Raw genomic sequence first — 19181 nt, 5'->3', positions numbered from 1 at the left:
TATATATATATATATATATATGGTCATCATAACTGAACAGCTTGGGCTGTGAACACACAAACCTACTGTTTGCAAGGGGCAGCCAATCAGAAGAAAGGTGGCTTAAAGTGTGAGGGAAGTGAGCTAAAACTGCATGTATCAGACAGCAGGTGAAATGAAGCAAAAAGCCCAGTTTTAGACAAACTGGGATGATTCTGATTTGTGAAACATGCAAAGCTACTCTACTCAAGTGTAAGAAGAAAATATGGAGCATAAAAGGAGCTCTTTAAAAGTATAAAGACTAAATAAGAAATAAAGCTGCACTTAAAAACAAGCCTAGTTATTTCAAGCCTAAACTAGTTATTTCAAAAGGTCTGCTTGCTTCCTTGTTACCAAAACATGAACTAGAAATTGAGCTGGGTCTTTTCAGGCTCTGTTGTGTGGCCACAGGCCTCCTTTGCGTGTGAGCAGAGTCACGGTATTAAATTCGTTTTGGCGTGAACTGCTGTTATTTTTGTCTGTGACTGATTGTTAATTCCTACTATGTCATGCTTCTCCCATGTTAGCGATACCCTATTCTCGTCCATATGTGTCTATTTAGTTGTGATCACTAACACTTGCATGTGTCACAAGACTTTCTTTAATGGCATCCATTGAAAAGCAACAATGCTACCTTACTGCTCCAATACTAAGATGTGTTTAGACTAACCAATTCAGCTAAAGTGAATTAATAAACCGAAGTGGGACCAAATTTCATAAATATTACCAAAACATTTTCAACAGTCTGAGATTAATTCTAAAAAACCAGGTGCACCCTCTGCTTGCATTCTTCCACTGGTTCATGTCAAGATGTCAAGGAGAACTGTTAAGGGGTCATGAGATGTCATTCATTCGCTCTACTCACACTTTCGCTTTGGAATGGGTTCAAAAAGTTGCCGCCCATTTCGCCGTCATCTCTCGGCGTCCCTGGAGGGTTGTTCATGCCCCCCATGTTATTGGGAGAACTCTAGAGGCAGAAACGGGGGGTAAAAATCAATGTTAAACTGAAAAATTGTTTCTTATTGGCAACACAGTTGAAGTGCAGAAGGCAGAGATTCTAAAAAAAAGTGCTTTAGTTTACAAAAACACCCAAATAAGAAGCGTTTATAGAAAATCTCATGTCGACATACCTTTGGCAACCCATCCATATCCCCAGACCCTGAGGAAGTAAAAGGAGATAAACAGGTCAATTGTTTTTGTAAGCAGTTTCTGTTTGTATACATACCAAACCATCAGTGTTCAAACCCACCTAGTGATCCATTCATGTGGTGTGGCTCCATGGCTCCCATAGCTCCCATTGGCCCATCAGGCCCAGGTCCCATAGGGAACTGGTGAAAAGGTGTGGAACAAATCTAATGAGTAACCACTAACACGATTCTCCATCCGTGACCTCTCTGATATAATTGTGATGTTTTCAGCCTGAGGTGAAGTTGAGATTGTTTAATTTATTCTCCCCACTTCATTCCCAGTCAATTCTTATTGAGCTCACTGTGGCAGCATTTGGTTTCTCTAATGCTGGATTGTACTGGTGCCCAGTGATGTGGTTATAAGCCCTATTAGAACTGGATTATATTTTGAGGTTAAGGCTGTAATTTTAATCATTACAATAGCATCCATTATTTTAGCCAAGAATCAATGTGCAATATCTGAAAAATTAAGCAAGGCTGCAAAGTTAAACTTCTAAGAGAACAGTATAGTATTACTGTTAAAAAAAAGAAAAGTTATAGGAGACTCACATTGGGTCTGTTGCCTCCAGGTCCAATTGGATTCATCATCGTATAGATGTTTTCACTGGAATTAGTTGAATCTAAGAAAAAAAGAGAACAAAATGTTCAGTTTTGGGATATCAGGAGGTTGATATAAAATCTCTGAATCAAATATGAAAACAGGAAAGCGGACATGAAATAATGAGAGCACTCAGACTGACAGCACTCGGTGAGTGGACACACTCATGCTTTTTTTTTTTCCTTTTTTTTTTAGATGAAGGGGAAAATGGGAGACACTTCTATTTCTAATGCACAAGTGTTAGTGCTGGGGACATAGTTAGGTGACGCACCACCTGGGCTTGGCATGATGGGAGTTCCAGGTGGACCTCCTCCGCCTGGAGGACCCTGAGGAAGGAAAATAGACAACTGTGAAATTATACTCATTGGAGCATAAATGAAGCATTCTTTAATACAAAAAAAAAAAAAAAAAAAAAGCCTACACTGCATCCTAGTCAGCAGACATGCTTTTATATAAGAACTCACCACATAGTTTCCTGGAGATGAGGAGGAGTAGGCTATCTGCAAGGGGGAGGAAGAAATAAAGAGTCAGATCTGAAGGTTGAAAGATAGAGATGTTCATCTAGACAAGAAAATTAAAACTAATACAACAATCCTGCAGTAAACGGCAAGTCTATCAGGGAGATTTTCTTCAGCTGGTGAAAATGCTTTGTCAGAAATTTCCTCGATTTTTGTGCAAGAGCTACCCGTTTATTATCTTTGGGTATTTAACAAAGGAGATGCATGACTTTGGTTTAGCATCACAGAACAACAATGAGAAAGCACATTCTTCTCAGAGGTTTAATTGGTGTTGCTTAAACTTTAGTCATCTCCAAATGTACTTGATGAACCTGGTTTTAGGGGACAAACTTGCCGGCACTGACTGATGCAACACATTAGCCGTGTTCAAAATGATCTCCAACATTGTTTAAACATGTTAAACAATTTAAATCTGTTTAGGAAAACTAGACGAGTTCATTATCAAGTTATTATACAATGCATTGAGTTTGAATATTGCCAAGTTATTGTTATTCTTGTTGCTATAAGTCTGCCTGCCACCTATTGTGTATGTGCAGAGGGCTTCAAACTCACAGAGTTAGCATTAGGACCTGGCCAAGGCCCTCTTCCTCCGGGACCCCTGAGGGGGGAAAAAAAAAGAAAAGTTTAGAAAGCAAACCAACAATAAAGGGAACTGGGAATATAAAGGAAATATGAGAGTTATACAAGTTTACTAGATCCAAGGATAAACTCTGGACACCTTTTTCCAACAGCTCCTCGGAATTAATGAAGAACATTTAACTGATGTCCTTTTTTTGGATTCTGCTTGCTACTAAAACTACTTGCGAATGAACAGCAGTATGTTGAAGATGAAGCAAATGGGACTTACATGTTCATTCCTGGCATTGGACCACCCATTGAGTTGGGAGGAGGCCTCATACCTCCATAATTCTAAGAGACAAGATGTTTAAAAAAAATGCAACACACAGTTAGAGCTTCGAAGCAAAGTTACAAGAACTTTCAAAAGATTTGATTTTGTTGAGTGCACAGGTTTCAGTGTTTTGTTTTATATTCACACATCATACACAAAACATGACTGGACTGTCAAAGGCAGATAACAAAAGACAAAAGTCTTCACCATAAGTGAGTAATGACAATTATAGCAACAAATTCAAGAAAAGTTACATTTCACCCTGTAAGAGGCGCTTCCATACAGTTATATAACCATTAAAAGCAAGCCTAAGTGCACAGCTGTCTCATTCACTATTGCAATTACTAGATGTAGAAACTAACTCCCATCAGAGTTTCGTGCCCTCTGCGCAGCCGATTTGTCATACCTGTGGGCCCATGGCCATTCCTCTGGGAGGGTTCATTCTCATTGGTCCACCCATGTTAGGATGACCTGCAAGAAAAGACCCCCAGAGTCACACACTGAAAGCAACACAGGAATTAATAAATGCCATAGCCACTTAGAATGGTTCCTTCTAAGCCCTCTGGTAGCAACACTCGGGCCTCTGAAGCTATAATCTGCAGTTAAAATCAGCACAGACCCCTTCCTGAGCCAGACACACCCCCACATATTCAATCTATTCAGGAAGAAATAGTCACACAATCTGAATGTATACAAAATCCCCCAAAGCCCTAGTATGAAGACAATGCAGAGTTTTGTTTGTTTTTTTAACTTCTTGATTACCGACCAAATCTTTTAAGGTATTTTAAAATATCACCACTTTTAAAGTAGATTCAAGAAAATCCAAACTAAAACTTCAGATACAGACCCATCATCTGCTCTGACCTGTAACTACGACCGGCCTTACCTTGCGGTCTTGTTGGGTCCAAACTGTTTGGCAGGAGAGGCTGAGATCCTGGGATACCACCAGGAGGCTGAGAAAAGAGAAAATTGATCAACACACTGGCATATGTTGGCATCACAGATTCTCAGTGGTGTTAATAAAAAATAAAAAATAGATAAACAAAATTCAAAATGCTGCTCAGTACCTGATTTGGCATTCGGAGTGAGGGGCGCGGTCCACCTGGATACCGCGGTGACATGAAAGGCTGCAGTAAGGAACAGGGGAAGAAAGAAAAACAGAGGGAAAGGAGGGTGGAAATTATAGGGCAAAGGAGGACACAGAGAAAACACAGTTTCTATTATTGATAGATTCAAACGCACTCAAACAGGGGTGATGGTGAGGACACAGATGAACGCAGTGGTGTTGGAGAATGAGAGATGGCAGTGAAAAAAGTGCAGATTCATCAACTTAATAACTTGGAAACCAACAAAGTACACTGGCATAAGAGCCTATTTTCTGATTTTTCAAATCTCCCGCTTATACTAACAGCATGCACATTTGTGTGTGCTTAACGGCAGCGCTCACACAGCTCCCTGCACAGCCCGCGTGCTCTCACTGTGGTGTAAGCTGATTCGGCCTGTGGTCTGCCTGGCGTAGTTAGAGACACCTCAGGCCAACAACACCGTTCAAAACCTTAGCGGAAGCGTGTCCACACTCTCTCGCACATAAGACGGAAACCAGAAACCACAAGAATGAAGAGCTGAGCTGCCGCAGTTAATGGGTAAAGGCTAGCTTTACCTCCAGAGTGGCATCTGTAGCTACTGTTCTGGATAACTGCTGAATGACTGAGGATTGAAGTTTTTAAAGACTGGATATGTGTTTGTCAACTGGCAGGCTGTAGCAACCCAAGCCTCTGGTTGTTCTACGTGCATCAGCATACCCATGTGTTTTGTACATATGTGTGACGTTTATAATGCCTGTCCCCTGTTTTATTTATAAGGTGTTAAAACAAGTAAGCAGGGGGGAGGGGAGAGGTATGAGCATGTGTGTGTGCTAAGAGTGACGGAGAAGATAAGTGTGCAACCCCCCACAAGCTGCTCCAGGGGAGGGGGCAAGGAGTGAATTATTCATCCCACACGGGGACAGCTGATTCTGGGCCTTGAAGAGGAGCTTGCGTTGCTGCCTCTGGAAGCTCGGCTTTCATAAAAAGGGGGCCGACATCTACGGGGAGTTACCCTGAACAAAACTGGAGCTCACAGGGCTCAAGGGTGGGAGAAGAAGAAGAAGGTGTGTGAGCAGTGAATGGGAAGAAAGAGGTAGTGTGTGGGTGAGGGGTAGAGGGGAGATTTAGAGGGAATGGAAAAAAGAGGGGTGTTTGAGAGAAAGCATTTGCTTCTTACCTGGCCATGGGGTCCCATCATGGGGTTGCTGGGGTTGTGTGGGGGGGGCTGTGCATGGGGGGACTGCTGAGAGCCGGGTGGTCCCTTTAAGAAAGAAGAGCGATATCAGAAAGGGGAGGGGCAAAATGTGGGTTTACACCTGGAGGAATTACCCAATCAAAGTTATGAGAGGAAGATGATGGGGAGGGTTGGGAAGGGGGGGGGGGGGCAGTGGGGAGTCAGTGGGGAGTCTTTAATTTGAGGTAGAAGGAAGCACAAAAGTGGGAAAAGCTGCATCTTAACGTGGAGTTACTCCTTAAAAACCCATAAAATGAAAAATCATATAGGAATAGTTTCAATGTGAGTTTGAGTTCAAACAAGCTGACAGAAATCTTAAAGCATAACCATCTCTCTGATACTTTGGTCCTTCTTGTTGGAGGATTAAATGTATTCGCTAAATCCACATGGGGGCAGTATTGCCCAAGGCTCACTGCAACAGGACAGGCAGCAGCAGGACAGGCACAAGAGGTAACTTCAAACCAGAAAGATGATACTGGCAAAAACAAGAACAGGTTGGAAGTTTTTCCCTGCTTATCGTCAGCCTACTTCAAAGTAAAACGCGTGATCCTGTGAGGGACCCCTCTGCTGCTCTAAAACACTGCATCGTTATTGCCCACTTCTCACCCAGAGACACGCGGTTAACGGCCTCTAATAAAGAAGTCATTATGCAACAGTCTTGTTTCTGCTCCATCACTGTTAGTGCTTTCAGTGCTTTGGTATTTTTCCTTTTCCAGTTGTCCGAAGAAAACAAAAGCTGGCTGATTTAATGGTAAATGGAATTTTCCATGTATCCCTCCTAGGCATCCGGACACACACAAAGACAGCACACCGATTACCTCAGTGAGTCTGGTAGTATTTGGACAGTGACAACATTTTTTGTGAATTTATCTCTGCACACACCCAATAATGGATCTAAAACAAAGCAATTCAGTGTAGACTTTTGGCATAATCCTAGGGAGTTCAGCAAAAATACTACGGTCGAAATAAATTATTGCAATTGTTTAAAAAAAAAAAAAAAAAAAAAAAACAGTAGTTAGGCTCAAAAGTAACTACACAAACTCTCAAAAAAAAAAAATCATACCAAACGGCATGATTTTAAATACCTGATACACAAAACTCTTGCAGTCAATGACTGCCTAAAGTCTCAAATGCATTGACATGACCAAAGGTTAGGTTTCCACCCATGAAATGCTTTGCCAGCCTTTTACTGCAGCCTCATTAAGTCGCTGCTTGTTTGTGGGTCAGTCTGCCTTCAGTTGTCGTCACTAAATGAGAAACATGCTGGGTTGGGTTGATGTCCGGTGACTGACCCAACCATTTAGCAACATTACATTTCTTTGATTAGGAAGCTCTTGTGTTACTTCCGTTGTACATTTTGGGTCAGTTTTGAGTCCCACTGTGAAGAGCCATCTGGCCAGTTTAGCAGCAGGCTGCCTCGGTGCAGGGGCTATAGCCATGTACACTTCACAACTCATCCTGCTACTGCTATCAGCAATCACATCAGCAATAAACACAAGTGACCTCGTTCCACTGGCAGCCATATATGTCCATACCATTGCCTCGACCATGTTTGACGGATGATGTGGCATGCTTAAGATCGTAAGAGTTTCCTTTTCTTCTCCATATGCTTCCCATCATTTTAGCAGAAGTTAGATGTGGTGTGGGCTTACAGGCTTTTTGATGTTGCTAAGCTCTCCAGCGCATTCCTTCTTTTTAAGAATGCACCATATTGTTGATTAGACCACTCCTAATGTTTCCACCATCTTTGTTATGTTTTTTTTTTCAGCTGAATGACAGCCTTCTTCACTTGCATCAAAATCCCTTTGGACCTCATGCTGAAAGTCCCAGTGAGCAGCTACCAAATGCACATTCAACTCCAGACCTTACTTAATCAAGCGGGGGGGGGGGGGGGCACCTGCTTAGCCGTTTACGTCCCAACTACTTCTAGTGCTTTAAAATGTAACGGTTAAATTAAAAAAAAAAATGTCCATAAGTGCTAAACAGTCAGTTCAATATTATAATTTTTCAGATGAAATGAAGAAATCAGTTGACCAACAGAATCTGAGCCAATCGCTTTGTACAACTGACTACCAAAAGTCACTTCTTTTTTCTTCAAATGCATAGAGACAGACATCAATTCCATACAACTGCTTGTGTTTGCTGGACAGACAACAGACCAACTGCTTGCTTGAGTAAGAAATAGGTGTACTAATTAACAACAAACAACAACAAGATTAGATGGGGTCTACTTTATTGTACGGACCAATATCTGTCTGGGGCAGCAGATCTGTCAGAAGGGCGGCCTTGATAAAAAGCTCTTAATGAATGCAATTCATGGAGAGAAAAAAACTTGAAACTTTGTAATAAAAAAAAGAAAAGAAACCACTTGACCCAATTAATGAGGTCAGCATCTCAGAAGAAAATTTGAACAATCAACAACTATTATAATCTATTAGCGAATTATTTTTAAACACAAAAATGTCAAACATCTCAGCTGCGAAGATTTGCTGTCTTTTTGCAGAATGATGGAAAATTGAACTGTTTGTTTTTATTTTGAACTCTTGCTCGTAAACTTTAAGTCATATCTTGAAGCTGTCATGTCTTATCTGACATACTGTAGACAAAATAACAACTCAAAAACAAGAAAAACATATCGACTGGTTATGAAAGTCATCAGCAGCCGCTGCTTGGATCTCGTATGTCCTTGACAGATTTCTGCATAGCTGCCTGTGTTGTATGTTAAGAGCATTTAAATTTGTGACTGCTTTAGCTGAAAAGAAAAAAAAAGCTATGGTGAAAGCAAGAGTTTAACATTTTTTAAAAGTCAAATATCAGAGGAGGTATTGTTTAGGTGTCAGGCCTGACGTTCTTAACAGGATTTCAAACAACGCTCTGCCTGCGTGAGCCACATTTGCAGTGAACAACCGAAGCTTTCTGTTACAGTAAGGTCGCTTGAACACAATGTGCACACAAACACAGACACACAAGCCATCGTCCAATCTTACTCCTCCACCAATGTTATAAATAGCACTTCCATGCATGTCTCGTCACCCCCTCTCCCCCCTACCCTTTCCCTTGCTTATTCACAGTCATACTCTCACTAGCCCCCCCACCACCATCAGCACCACCACCCTCACTCTCAGCCAGCAAACAATAGGGTGGGACGTAGCCACAGAAACAAACAGTGGGCCACAATCCTGGTGGCACTGATCTTTCACATTTCCCTCTCTTCTTACTCCTCCACTCACCCCTCTTCCTCTCCATCCTTCCCTCTCCCTTAATGTGTCACTCGCTTTTTCGCTCCTACTCTTCGCCATCACCTTATCGTGCCTCCTGCCAAATGCCAGTGCTGTCCATCACACCACTGCCTCACAGTGTTTTTGTTTGTGAATGTGTGCTCGCATGCTTGCACGTGTTTGTATACTGTGTGCGCGTTTGCATGTCTCGTTCTCATCACTCTTCAGACAGCCATCTCCCACACTAAAACCTTTCCCTTCACAGACCCGGGACAGGTCAGAGACAGACGAGATGGAGATGGAGGAGTGGAGAGAGGATGAATACGGGATGGCTGAATCACAAATCGGCTGAACAGCAGCCCAGCGAGCGCAGAGCCACAGATGAATGAACAGTATGAGCTTCAGAGGCTCTGGTGGGTGTAAATATCTAGAGTGGAATAAACAGTATTTGGAAAAATGTGGAGGGAAAAAAAAAAAACACCAAAAAAAACCCCCCCTGCTACCCAAACTGCAACTATGCTGTCATCTGATTAAACTCCATATAGATTTTACTGTGAAAGTCTTAATTAGTAGAACCTGACTGATATCGGAAGTCAAATTAAAGGCTTAAAAAACAAAACAAAAAAACGGGTATCTGATCAGTATCTTAAGAAGTCTAATAACTGAGGAAAACCCTCCTTTTACCGTCTATAAATATAACAGATATTTTCAATTAGCAGCAAAGCCATGCCTTTTTCTTTAGATAAACTTTAGGTTAAGAAAATGTTCCTGTCTTCTTGTGTAAATAAACCACCAACTGGGCTAATCAGATATTGCTCAGTAATTAAGGTGCAAACAAGGCTGCTGTTATTTGCTACTTAAAAAAAAGTTTTCATAAAATAAAAGTCAGCTTCTGTACAGAGAAGACTGTAATTACTGTCAGAATAATAACATGAATGAAAATTTAAAAAGAAACCTGAATAATTTCTCAACTGGGAAATGTCCATGTTTAGTGCAACTACTATAAAATGTGCTAACAATAAAATAAGAAATTGCTAGTTTATTGCTCTACAGAAATAAGTGAACATCGGAGAAGGAAGTCAAAGAGTAGACTAAATATAGATTATTTGTTTTGGGGAAGTCAGAAATGAATGAATGGCAGATGGGGTAAAATGAGAAGTGGGTTTGGTGATGACACAAGAGTGGGGTCATACCTGGAAGAAGCCTGGGGGCATGGGACCACCTGGCATGGCATCATTGGGTGGCATGTTGCCCATCACTGGGCTTGGCGCTGCCGCTGCGCTCTGGAAAACACAAACAGATGAATTCGATATGGTGTCCAACGTGTACATGCATCCTTCACTGCTCTACCCTAATGTATATGTGCATGATGCCGCATTGGCCAACAAACGACAACAGGGAGCAGTGGCTGCACCTGCATTTGCCCCCCCCCAAAAAAAAAACTCCACTTAAAGTTTAAATGTTAGATAGAAGAGAGATGTATTAAACCCCCCCAATCTCTTTCTTTAGGCAAGGCCAGCAATGAAAAGAAAGACTTCAGGGAGAAACATTGCAAAAATATTCAAACACACTTCAGAAGAGGAACAATCATAAAATGTCAGTGACACAAAGCTGTAAAGAGGCCTGTGCCTGTACTCTGATCTATTCTATCATACACCCAGGAATAATGTCCTGACCAACACAGCAGTTATTTATCTGCACCGGTGATAATGAGTACATACTTTTATGCTTCTTTCATTAAAAAGCTTTTTTGTCTCTGTCACAAACAACAGAAATATAACGGCTAATATTAGCAAACTCCTTCATTTTCATTTCTTGGAGATAAATGAAAACAACACTGACTCTATAATAATGTGCAGCTGATTTGCAAAGCGATCTAGGAACACCGCATACGTAGGAGTTTGTAGCTTGAATGTACTCATATGGAACTAATCACCCTGAAACTGCATTTCAACATCCTAACAGATGCTCCATAGGTCAGCTAGTAAAGTTGAAAAATTTTGCCAATTTGTTTTTTGAAGTTCTCAACGACTATTCCACAGGTCCTTTCTCATTACAAAGAAGCCAAGTGTCAGTAATGGCATATTTGGATGCAGTTTAAGAATCTGGCACAAAATACACAATTTGTTACATTTAATTTATTTCAAAATTCAACTAATTTTAATGAATTCAGGAAAAATCTTCATATTTCATGTCTTAAGAGACATTTTGATTGATTTGAAGTATAGTGATTACTTCCTGGTCAGATCACAACAGAGACAAGTGTCATCTCGTGTTTCATGAGCTACATATAAAAAAAATGGTTATGAAATACAGTTCAGCACCAAACCAACTTACATTAATTTACTGTAAACAATTAAATTACTCAAAACTTATCTTCATTACAAGCTTTCATAAGTACCTAATGAGTACTGACAGAGGTTAAATATAGTAACAAGTCTTCTGCAAATAGGTTGATCTTACAGAGTTCTTGCTAATTTTTAGAAAATGAAGCAATCAAGATATTTGAGACACTTAAAGACTCTTTTGTTAGAAGGCCACTGAATCTTTTTTTTCCTTCTTCAGTTTTTCTGAATAACATTTAACTCCAAAGCAATTGTCCATTAGATTTTTGGGCTATAACATTCCCTATAGGACAAACACAGTGTCTTTAATAGTACTCCATTTACTCTACAACTCTAAGGATGTTTAATTACAAATGCTACATTTCTCGCTTAATTGAAATTTATAACATCAGTGAGTAATTATATTATTGTTATCTTAAGGACAAACACAGAAAGCATACCACTCAACTAAAACAAATCAGATGTAACACCAGTACTGTCTCCAGTCCCCTTTACGTCAGTCAAACAATATGGGAGAATAAAATTAGAATCTAGAATAGGAAAAGGGGGGCAGAATGATTCAGCCCGGGAGTTAAATATGATATAACTGTATTCTTGTCAACACACATAGAAGGAGACGCATGTTCAGAGTGCTTACATAAGCAAGCCGGAACAAACACATGTGCACGCAACCACATGAACGCGGAATCGCACAGACACACAAAGGCTTGCATCACAGCCTCATAAAGTGCAGCCCTTCAGTACAGAAAAGCAGACAGGGGAGAACCGCAGGCTACAGGACAGAACAGAGAGGGGGTTTAAGACCCAGGGGAGGGAGTTGCTCTAACAAATACACAGACACACACTTTTGCACATCTACAGATCCTCCAGCACGCACAACTGACAAACACACTATATCCATATGACACACGCTGCATGCATGGACAACACATACCGCCAGTTACACAGATGTACACAAACACGCTTGCCGTCCTCCTTCTCCCATCTGAAACCAAAGCACACAAACTGAAATATCACAAACGCACGCACACACACCTCCCCCCATCTTTATGCTAATTCTGCTAGTGAACATGAGCAGGCCACCGAGTCCCTGGGGAAGAAGCAGGGTAGGCTGCCTCTTTCTCTCCTTCTCCATCCTTCCTCTTTTTCTTCCGAACACTTTTCTCTCCATCTTTTCTCCTATTCGTGACCCCCACACTCATTTGTCTTGGCACTGGTGCACACACATGCACAAACACACATACGGCACACACATATCCCTGTGCCCCAACCCTTGTACTATCCCTCCCCATCCACAACCTCTCCTCCCCTCAGTCCCCCCAGTAGGGTGTCAGCAGCTTGCAGAAGCTGTTGCTATGGAGACAGGTCCTATCTGCACTCTGTCCCCCTGGCATCCCCCGCTCCAGGAGCACGGAGACAGAGAGAGAGAGAGAGAGAGAATAAGAAGATGCAGGAGAGTGAGATTGGAGAGTGAGTTAGAAGATACAAGAGTGAGACAGAAGGAGATAAAAAGAAGAAAGAAAAAAAACAAAACACGAAGGGAGAAAAACAAAGAACATGCACCAAAAATGGTTTCTGCTCACAATCAATCACTCAGTCACATTATTTTTATGGACTATTAATGGCCAGTTATCTCCTCACACATTCCCTAATTTGCTGATTGAAAATGAATGCAGACTGAAAGCGTGTAGACTGAGCGTGGTTGCCACGAGCAAAAATGAAGGTAGATTTAATATGCAGTTGGACTTTATTAAAATCAACTGGCCTGGGGAAATACAAAAGAATCCAGCAGTGCCTTTTTTCCTGTGTGTTTGTAGTGGCGCGTACAGTAGTGTTTATATCCACCTCTCCATTTCTACCTCTGAAGTGGAAGACAGTCAGAAAATCCTGCCCCCATTGCATTTTATCACAATAACGTGATTTACAACAAATCAGATCTCCAGGAATGGGTTGACATTTGTGAAGGTAAACGTTAAATGCTAATTCACAAAGAACATGTGTGTACAGGGGCGACAAGTGTGTAAACTTATGAAAAGAAGCAAGTTCAAGAAGACATAATAATCCACAGCAGATATTAGTACTGCACTAATTAGCTGATATAATAGCAACGTGGAGTTGAGTTGAATTATTCATTTCCAGGCAGAAGCATGGAAAAGTCTACAAAATAAGGAGTGCATGAAAGAAGCACCTGGTGGCAACACAAACTCTTTAATGTCTGACATGCAGCAGAAAGAAGAATGTGTCTCTTTTATAGAAGCCGGCAGAAAAGTTCAACAAAACCCACGGGACGCATTTTCAAATGCCTGGGAATATTTACACTGTTTAAACTGTAAACTATATTTTAATGGCCTTCCGCGGCAGCGCTGCACAAACACTGTGTCAAAGCATCCTGGTGCAGCATCTGCTCAAAAACAATATCAGGTGAGTTTTTTTATGTTACCTGGCTATCAACAACACGGAATCTGGGCCAGAGACCTGATCTGTACCTGTGCTATATAAAGAAAAAAAACACAACATTATCTTTTAAAAACTCAAATTCAACTGGGTGCACCTTCATGAATTATGATTTTGTGTGTACGATTTTGGTGACAACAGGTGGACTATGGCTTATGGAGATCATCTATTCAATTCAATTGGGTTTTATGTTTACAACATACTGAGCTGACAAAGGGTCGCAGCTGAAACAACAGCACAAGTATCAACATTGAAAAATAATGGATTTACACTTTCCTAATGAAAAGTATTCAATTATTAGCGTTAAACTTACATTATGTATTCTTTCCTTCCACCAACATCTTTACCTTTTTAGGGTTTTCATTTCTCAGCCACTCCATACTCGTTCACAACTTGGCAGGAGAGCGTAGCGACCTCTGGACTTACATAGTCACATAGTGTTGATCTTTCTTTAACTATTAAACAAGAAAGGCTTCAGTAACATTTATCACCCTAACCTGTACAGGCTATGATTGCCGCACAGGTGTTTCCATTCTATTCATGATATTCTACTCAGAAATTCAAATCTCCATTATTCGCACTAAATATATTTACAGCTAGCAAAATATACTGAAGATAAATTTGAATCATTCAGAGAGTGGGCCCGCCTGTAGCCCACTCTCTGATGAGTACATCCACAGTTTATTAAGACTCTGACAGACACCTCAAACGAAGCATTAATTGGGTACACTGACAGTCAGAGAGCCTTGGTTCCTATCATCCGACTGTCTTCCCATGCTTCCTGTTTCTCTCTATTGCACACTTGGACAAAAGGCCAAAAAAAGTCTTCTTAATAGACTGATGTTTGTACTCTTATCACACCTTTCCTGATTTGAGCCTGGATGATGATTTCTGTGACAAGTCACCCTTCATCTTTTCCTGTTATTTCTGGATTATACACTATCCAGTAAGGCAAAAATACCTCCCACTCACGTACCAGCAACAATAATAATATTCATTCAATCCTATTGATTCAATTTTCTAACATATGAAGTCATTAGTTACCAAGCAAACAGTGAAGACGGTCTCTTGGGCTCTGTAAAACCTTTGATGTGCATTTGTTCGTTCCATGAAAATAATTTTACACTTGAGGCAGCTTTCAGTAAGCTGACTGTACCAAACTCTTCAATGACCTCACTTTATTGAAGCCGTTTCCTCCTGGTTGGAGTGAGATGAGTTTAAGAAGTAGTTTAGCCTGTGGAAATCAGGATGAACTCAGACATATTCCACCCTCTGCCTCGCTACCAGGGTGGCAAAATATTTCAAGCTCTGACACCTTAATCCAGAGTTGAGACTGCTTTTCCTTTTCAGCACAAACTCATAGTGTTGATGAATAATCTATCAAAGAACAAGACACTAATGATTCTGATTGGCTCGTATAGTACAGTATGTAGATAGCCTATACAAAATAGCATTGATCCTTCCCTCTCCATTTCCCTCTCCCCACTCTCACCCATAGGACCTACCGGACAGATCAATAGTGCTCAACACATTATTGACCTCCGCCTGATACCTTTCACAGGGATAAAGACAGAGATATAAACACTGGATGGAAAGAAGGGCGTGAGGTAGGAATAGACAGCAGATGCATCTGTATGTGTGTGCTTGTGTCTGTATTTATGCGTGTCCCTGCCTGGAGAGGTACTAATCTACATTCTGGTTCACACTGATATGTACCTCATCACTGTCTCCTTGACCTGCTGTCCTTAGCGAACAGAGTAAGGGAGAGAAGGGGGGGTAGAAAGGCAAAGGAGTGAGGATGCGAGACAGAGTATATGGAGATGGGAGGGGGAAAAAATAGCTGACTGTGGTGATCTGGCTAATTTGCCCAGACCAAACAGTATGTTTCACTCTGGAGCAACAGGATATGGCTGCTCCTCTCACCGTCACGTCTGACAAACACGCGTGCACACACACAGTCTCTGAAAACCCAGCTGGTCCTCAAAACTGGCACAACGTGCACGCTAAACACACACGCACTTCCCCAAACGCTGCTGCCAAGGTAGCAGTACTGAACCAGACAGGCGGACTTGTGCGCACACACCGGATGACAGCACTAATACATGCTGCAGACACAACATCCACTTAGCCAACGCTCCAGAGAGATGGCAGAGCGTCCAAAAGACAAGACTATGGGTGGAATGAGAACAGCAGTGAATAACAGTATAGATTCAAATCAAGGAGAAGGAAGAACTGAAATTATTATGGATGTTTTAGTATTATTACTAGTAATCTAAGTAATACAGTAATAAATAACTAATATATATATATATATATAAAAACACACTTCTTTCTCTCTTACATACTTTATTCTGCAATGCAAAAAGCATAAAGTTCTCCATTTAGCTGATCTGGAGTCAGCCAGTGACAAAAATATAGATTGAAATAAAACATGCTTGTGTTTTATGTCTCTTTGCTTCTAATAGAGGAATTTGTACATACATACAAATACCGTTTTAACAGGATTATAGACTTTTTTTTAAAAATCACTGTGGTAATGCGACTTATATGAAATTTCAGGAATTTAGAGAGATTTCTGTTTAATGTGGTCAAAAGAGGAAGAAAGCAGCAGTTACACAGCAGGCAGCAATTTGGCAGAATAGTTTGGGTTTTTTATTCAATTGCATCTAAGAGGCTTTCTCCTTAAACTATTCACAGTGAAAACATATTGCAGGTTGTTTAATATGCTGCATAATGTCAGCTGGTTTTAATGGATTTTTTTCAGGAGAAATTGCTGTATAACAAAGAGCTGCTTTCTGTCACTAATGCTTCATTAGGTTTAAACACTTTATGGCATTAAAGGAAATGGTACAAATATTATTACGCTGCTACTGTCCTCCAAGGCATCAGAAAGTGCTGAAAAGCACCAAAACACACACCAGTACAGATATACTATAACTTTAAATACATGCTGTTTTCAAATTTCCTGTAGTTTTTTTTTTATAGTGTTATTGATTTACACATAGTTGGAAATTACAGTTGCTCTATTTAAAATAATAACAAAAGCAGCTATCTTTAATTTCCTTCTCTATCCATTTGGTATGTTCACTGAACTCCATTTTCAAATACCTCAATTGTCTCTCGGTTGTGTCTTTATACTATCAACACTGCCCTCTTCTCTTCAGTGCTAGTAGGCATTGTGGGTAAACAGCTAGATTAGCCAATCAATCTTGTCTTGAGAAAAGGGGTTGTAGGGGTGGGGGTGGTGAGTGCAACAAGAGAAGGAGACTCAGACAGAGCGAGTGATAAGCGAAGTGAGAGGAGAGGGGGTGGGCTGGTTTGTTAGATCTAAGAAAGAGTAAGAGGTAGAGTTAACAAGGAAGAGAGGTTAAAAAAAAGTTTTTGGAATGAATGGGGACAGAAGACAGATGCGGATGTGGGGGTGTTACAGAGGTACTCAACGCTGCAAAAATATGACGTGAATAGGACAGAGCTGCAGAGTGTATGAGAAGAAGATGGGGAAGGAGTTTGAGAAGGTAACAGAAAATAGCAGAAGAGCTTCCTGAAGAAGCCTCAAAAGCAGAAAAATTAAATAAATAAATAAAACTCAAGGGCCTCTATAGCCGAGCAATGAGCACTCGTGACCCCTCGTCCCAGATGAATACATCCCCAAGCTCATTCAAAACATAAATTCAAATAAATCCATTTTAAAAAAAAAACAACAACACACAATAATTTAGCAGAAATACTCATTTATGAAACACTTTATACTATCACTCATTAACATAAGTGATCAAGCTAGCAGTGCTAAATTACCCAGTAAGCAAATACTTGCAAAAAGATGTTGCTGAAAGCTGAATGACAAAAATTCACTTAATAGAAGATTACCGAGTAATACAACACAGCCCATGACAAGAATCCCTGGTCTTGGTCTTATTGACAAGCCCTGATTAAATTATACATACATATACATGGTGTTTGCCTTGGCTTCTGTTTTTCTCATGTTTACTGCACTTCAGCTAAATATTGCCACATTAAACACATCACTTTAAAGATGTGTTTGAAATTTATAAAGCTATTTAAGCATGAATTAAAAACCTATACAAAGAGATCTATGATTATTACAGGTAATTTTCTATTGAAAAAAAATACACAAACAAATCAACTATATTATAACCCCTGTAGTACTTTTATAACCCGCATCCAAAAACTAGCCAGACCTCATTTGTGTCTCTGCACCCAGCGGACAGAACTGTAATAATGTTCCTTAAACGCTGGCGTGCACTCCTGCAATCCTCAAAAGAGTAAGAAACTGTTTTAACGTAAGGTGAAATGCCTTTTTCTTCAGTGCCTCTAACTGGCTCGTTCTTTTGAAACCAGTAGAAAAGGACCTGTGCTCAGAGACCAGCCTCGGGGGACAAGAGCCAAAATTAAACCAGTCCCATCTCCTTTGCTTTATCGCTGCTAGGAGCAGACATGCCGTTCACCCATCTACATTTATACACAGGGTTAACTGGAAGGAGGGTATGAGCCCATCCACCCTCCTACTATGGGCTGGCTGCCAAAGATGCCCCCCACCCATCCAAACACACACATACACACTCACACATACACACACACACAAATCCCTGGCTTAGCCTCGGCCCAGTGCTGGGATTACCGGATTAGAACTCTATTCCATTATCTCCTCACACTATACAGCGCATGCACACACACACACAAAAACACACACACACAATGCCACACTGTCTTGGCCAAAGCGGACACGCCGAAGACAGACACAGTGTCAATCAGAGCAGATGACTTTTACAGACATGACAACAGAGTTACAGTTTCTCCTCATGCTGGAATAAAAACAACACTTTGCATTATTGCTGCAGAAATCTGGAGTTGTTGTTTGAGGAATTCCTCAGCAAGATGGAAAATCAGGAATAACAATTAGGAGGCCATCCAAATGAACTGATTTCAAATGAGACACTGAATCCTTACAAACTATGGAAACCACAGCTGACCCCGACCTTTGAAAAGAATTTAAGCCATTCTCACCTATGAAGTTCAGAAAAACAATAAAAAAAAAAAAAAGTGTGTTGCTGAATTGCGATTCTATGTTAAGTAAAGCTAAAGACATGATTAATATAAGTTGGTAACAAGAACACACTTTTAGAAGCAGGGTTTTCATGGCACTGCAAGGATATTATTACACTGTGTGGTGTCGTTTCAAGTGGTGCATTGTAACAACATTATACATTGTAACAAAGAGAAACACCGACTTGCAATCTACCTACATAATGTCATTTTCAGTTTCATCGTTCAATCAGCAACACCACAGAATGAGACCCTTTGGATTTCCATAATATTCCCTCAGTTTTTTCCTCTTGCTGTTTCTCAAATTGTTTTTATTTTTCTGCTCCTCTGAAGTTTCTTCCTTTTCTGTCAATTATTGATGCACCTTAAGAAATGAGGAACCATAGGTTTGGTATGGAAATGTTCCCTGCTCAATCATACTTGGGTCTAACACATGTCCATGCATGCCATTCAGCATGTGTGACAGCAAAACTCAAGAAGCCTGGTGCACATAAATTGATCTTCTTGACGACTTCTGAGTTGAACACTGCATTTTTTTATTCGTTTTATTTTAATTACATGGCTTTAAGCA

General features: G+C 40.6%; 1 protein-coding gene across 5 annotated transcripts in view; it reads right to left on the bottom strand.

Annotated features, from left to right (window-relative positions):
• LOC102197062 (single-stranded DNA-binding protein 3) overlaps positions 1–19181 on the bottom strand; it is a 35135-nt gene that overhangs the window by 1533 nt on the left and 14421 nt on the right. For 2 of the 5 annotated variants that reach the window (XM_005723703.1, XM_005723706.1), the window contains exons 5-17: positions 9941–10030; positions 5473–5556; positions 4278–4337; positions 4097–4163; positions 3617–3681; positions 3169–3230; positions 2874–2919; positions 2268–2303; positions 2075–2129; positions 1755–1825; positions 1268–1346; positions 1149–1177; positions 884–985 (exon numbers count right to left, since the gene is read on the bottom strand). In XM_005723703.1, the coding sequence (XP_005723760.1) occupies positions 884–985; positions 1149–1177; positions 1268–1346; positions 1755–1825; positions 2075–2129; positions 2268–2303; positions 2874–2919; positions 3169–3230; positions 3617–3681; positions 4097–4163; positions 4278–4337; positions 5473–5556; positions 9941–10030 (846 nt within the window). The remainder of the gene's footprint in view (positions 1–883; positions 986–1148; positions 1178–1267; positions 1347–1754; positions 1826–2074; positions 2130–2267; positions 2304–2873; positions 2920–3168; positions 3231–3616; positions 3682–4096; positions 4164–4277; positions 4338–5472; positions 5557–9940; positions 10031–19181) is intronic. The other 3 variants (XM_005723705.1, XM_005723708.1, XM_005723704.1) reach the window with 2 other exon arrangements.

This window comes from Pundamilia nyererei, unplaced genomic scaffold, assembly GCF_000239375.1.
Source record: "Pundamilia nyererei isolate P.nyererei 1_Seehausen unplaced genomic scaffold, PunNye1.0 scaffold00010, whole genome shotgun sequence".
NCBI classification, from domain to species: Eukaryota; Metazoa; Chordata; class Actinopteri; order Cichliformes; family Cichlidae; genus Pundamilia; species Pundamilia nyererei.
The sequence above is the reverse complement of the archived record's forward strand: the minus strand, read 5'-3'. Positions and strand labels throughout refer to the sequence as shown.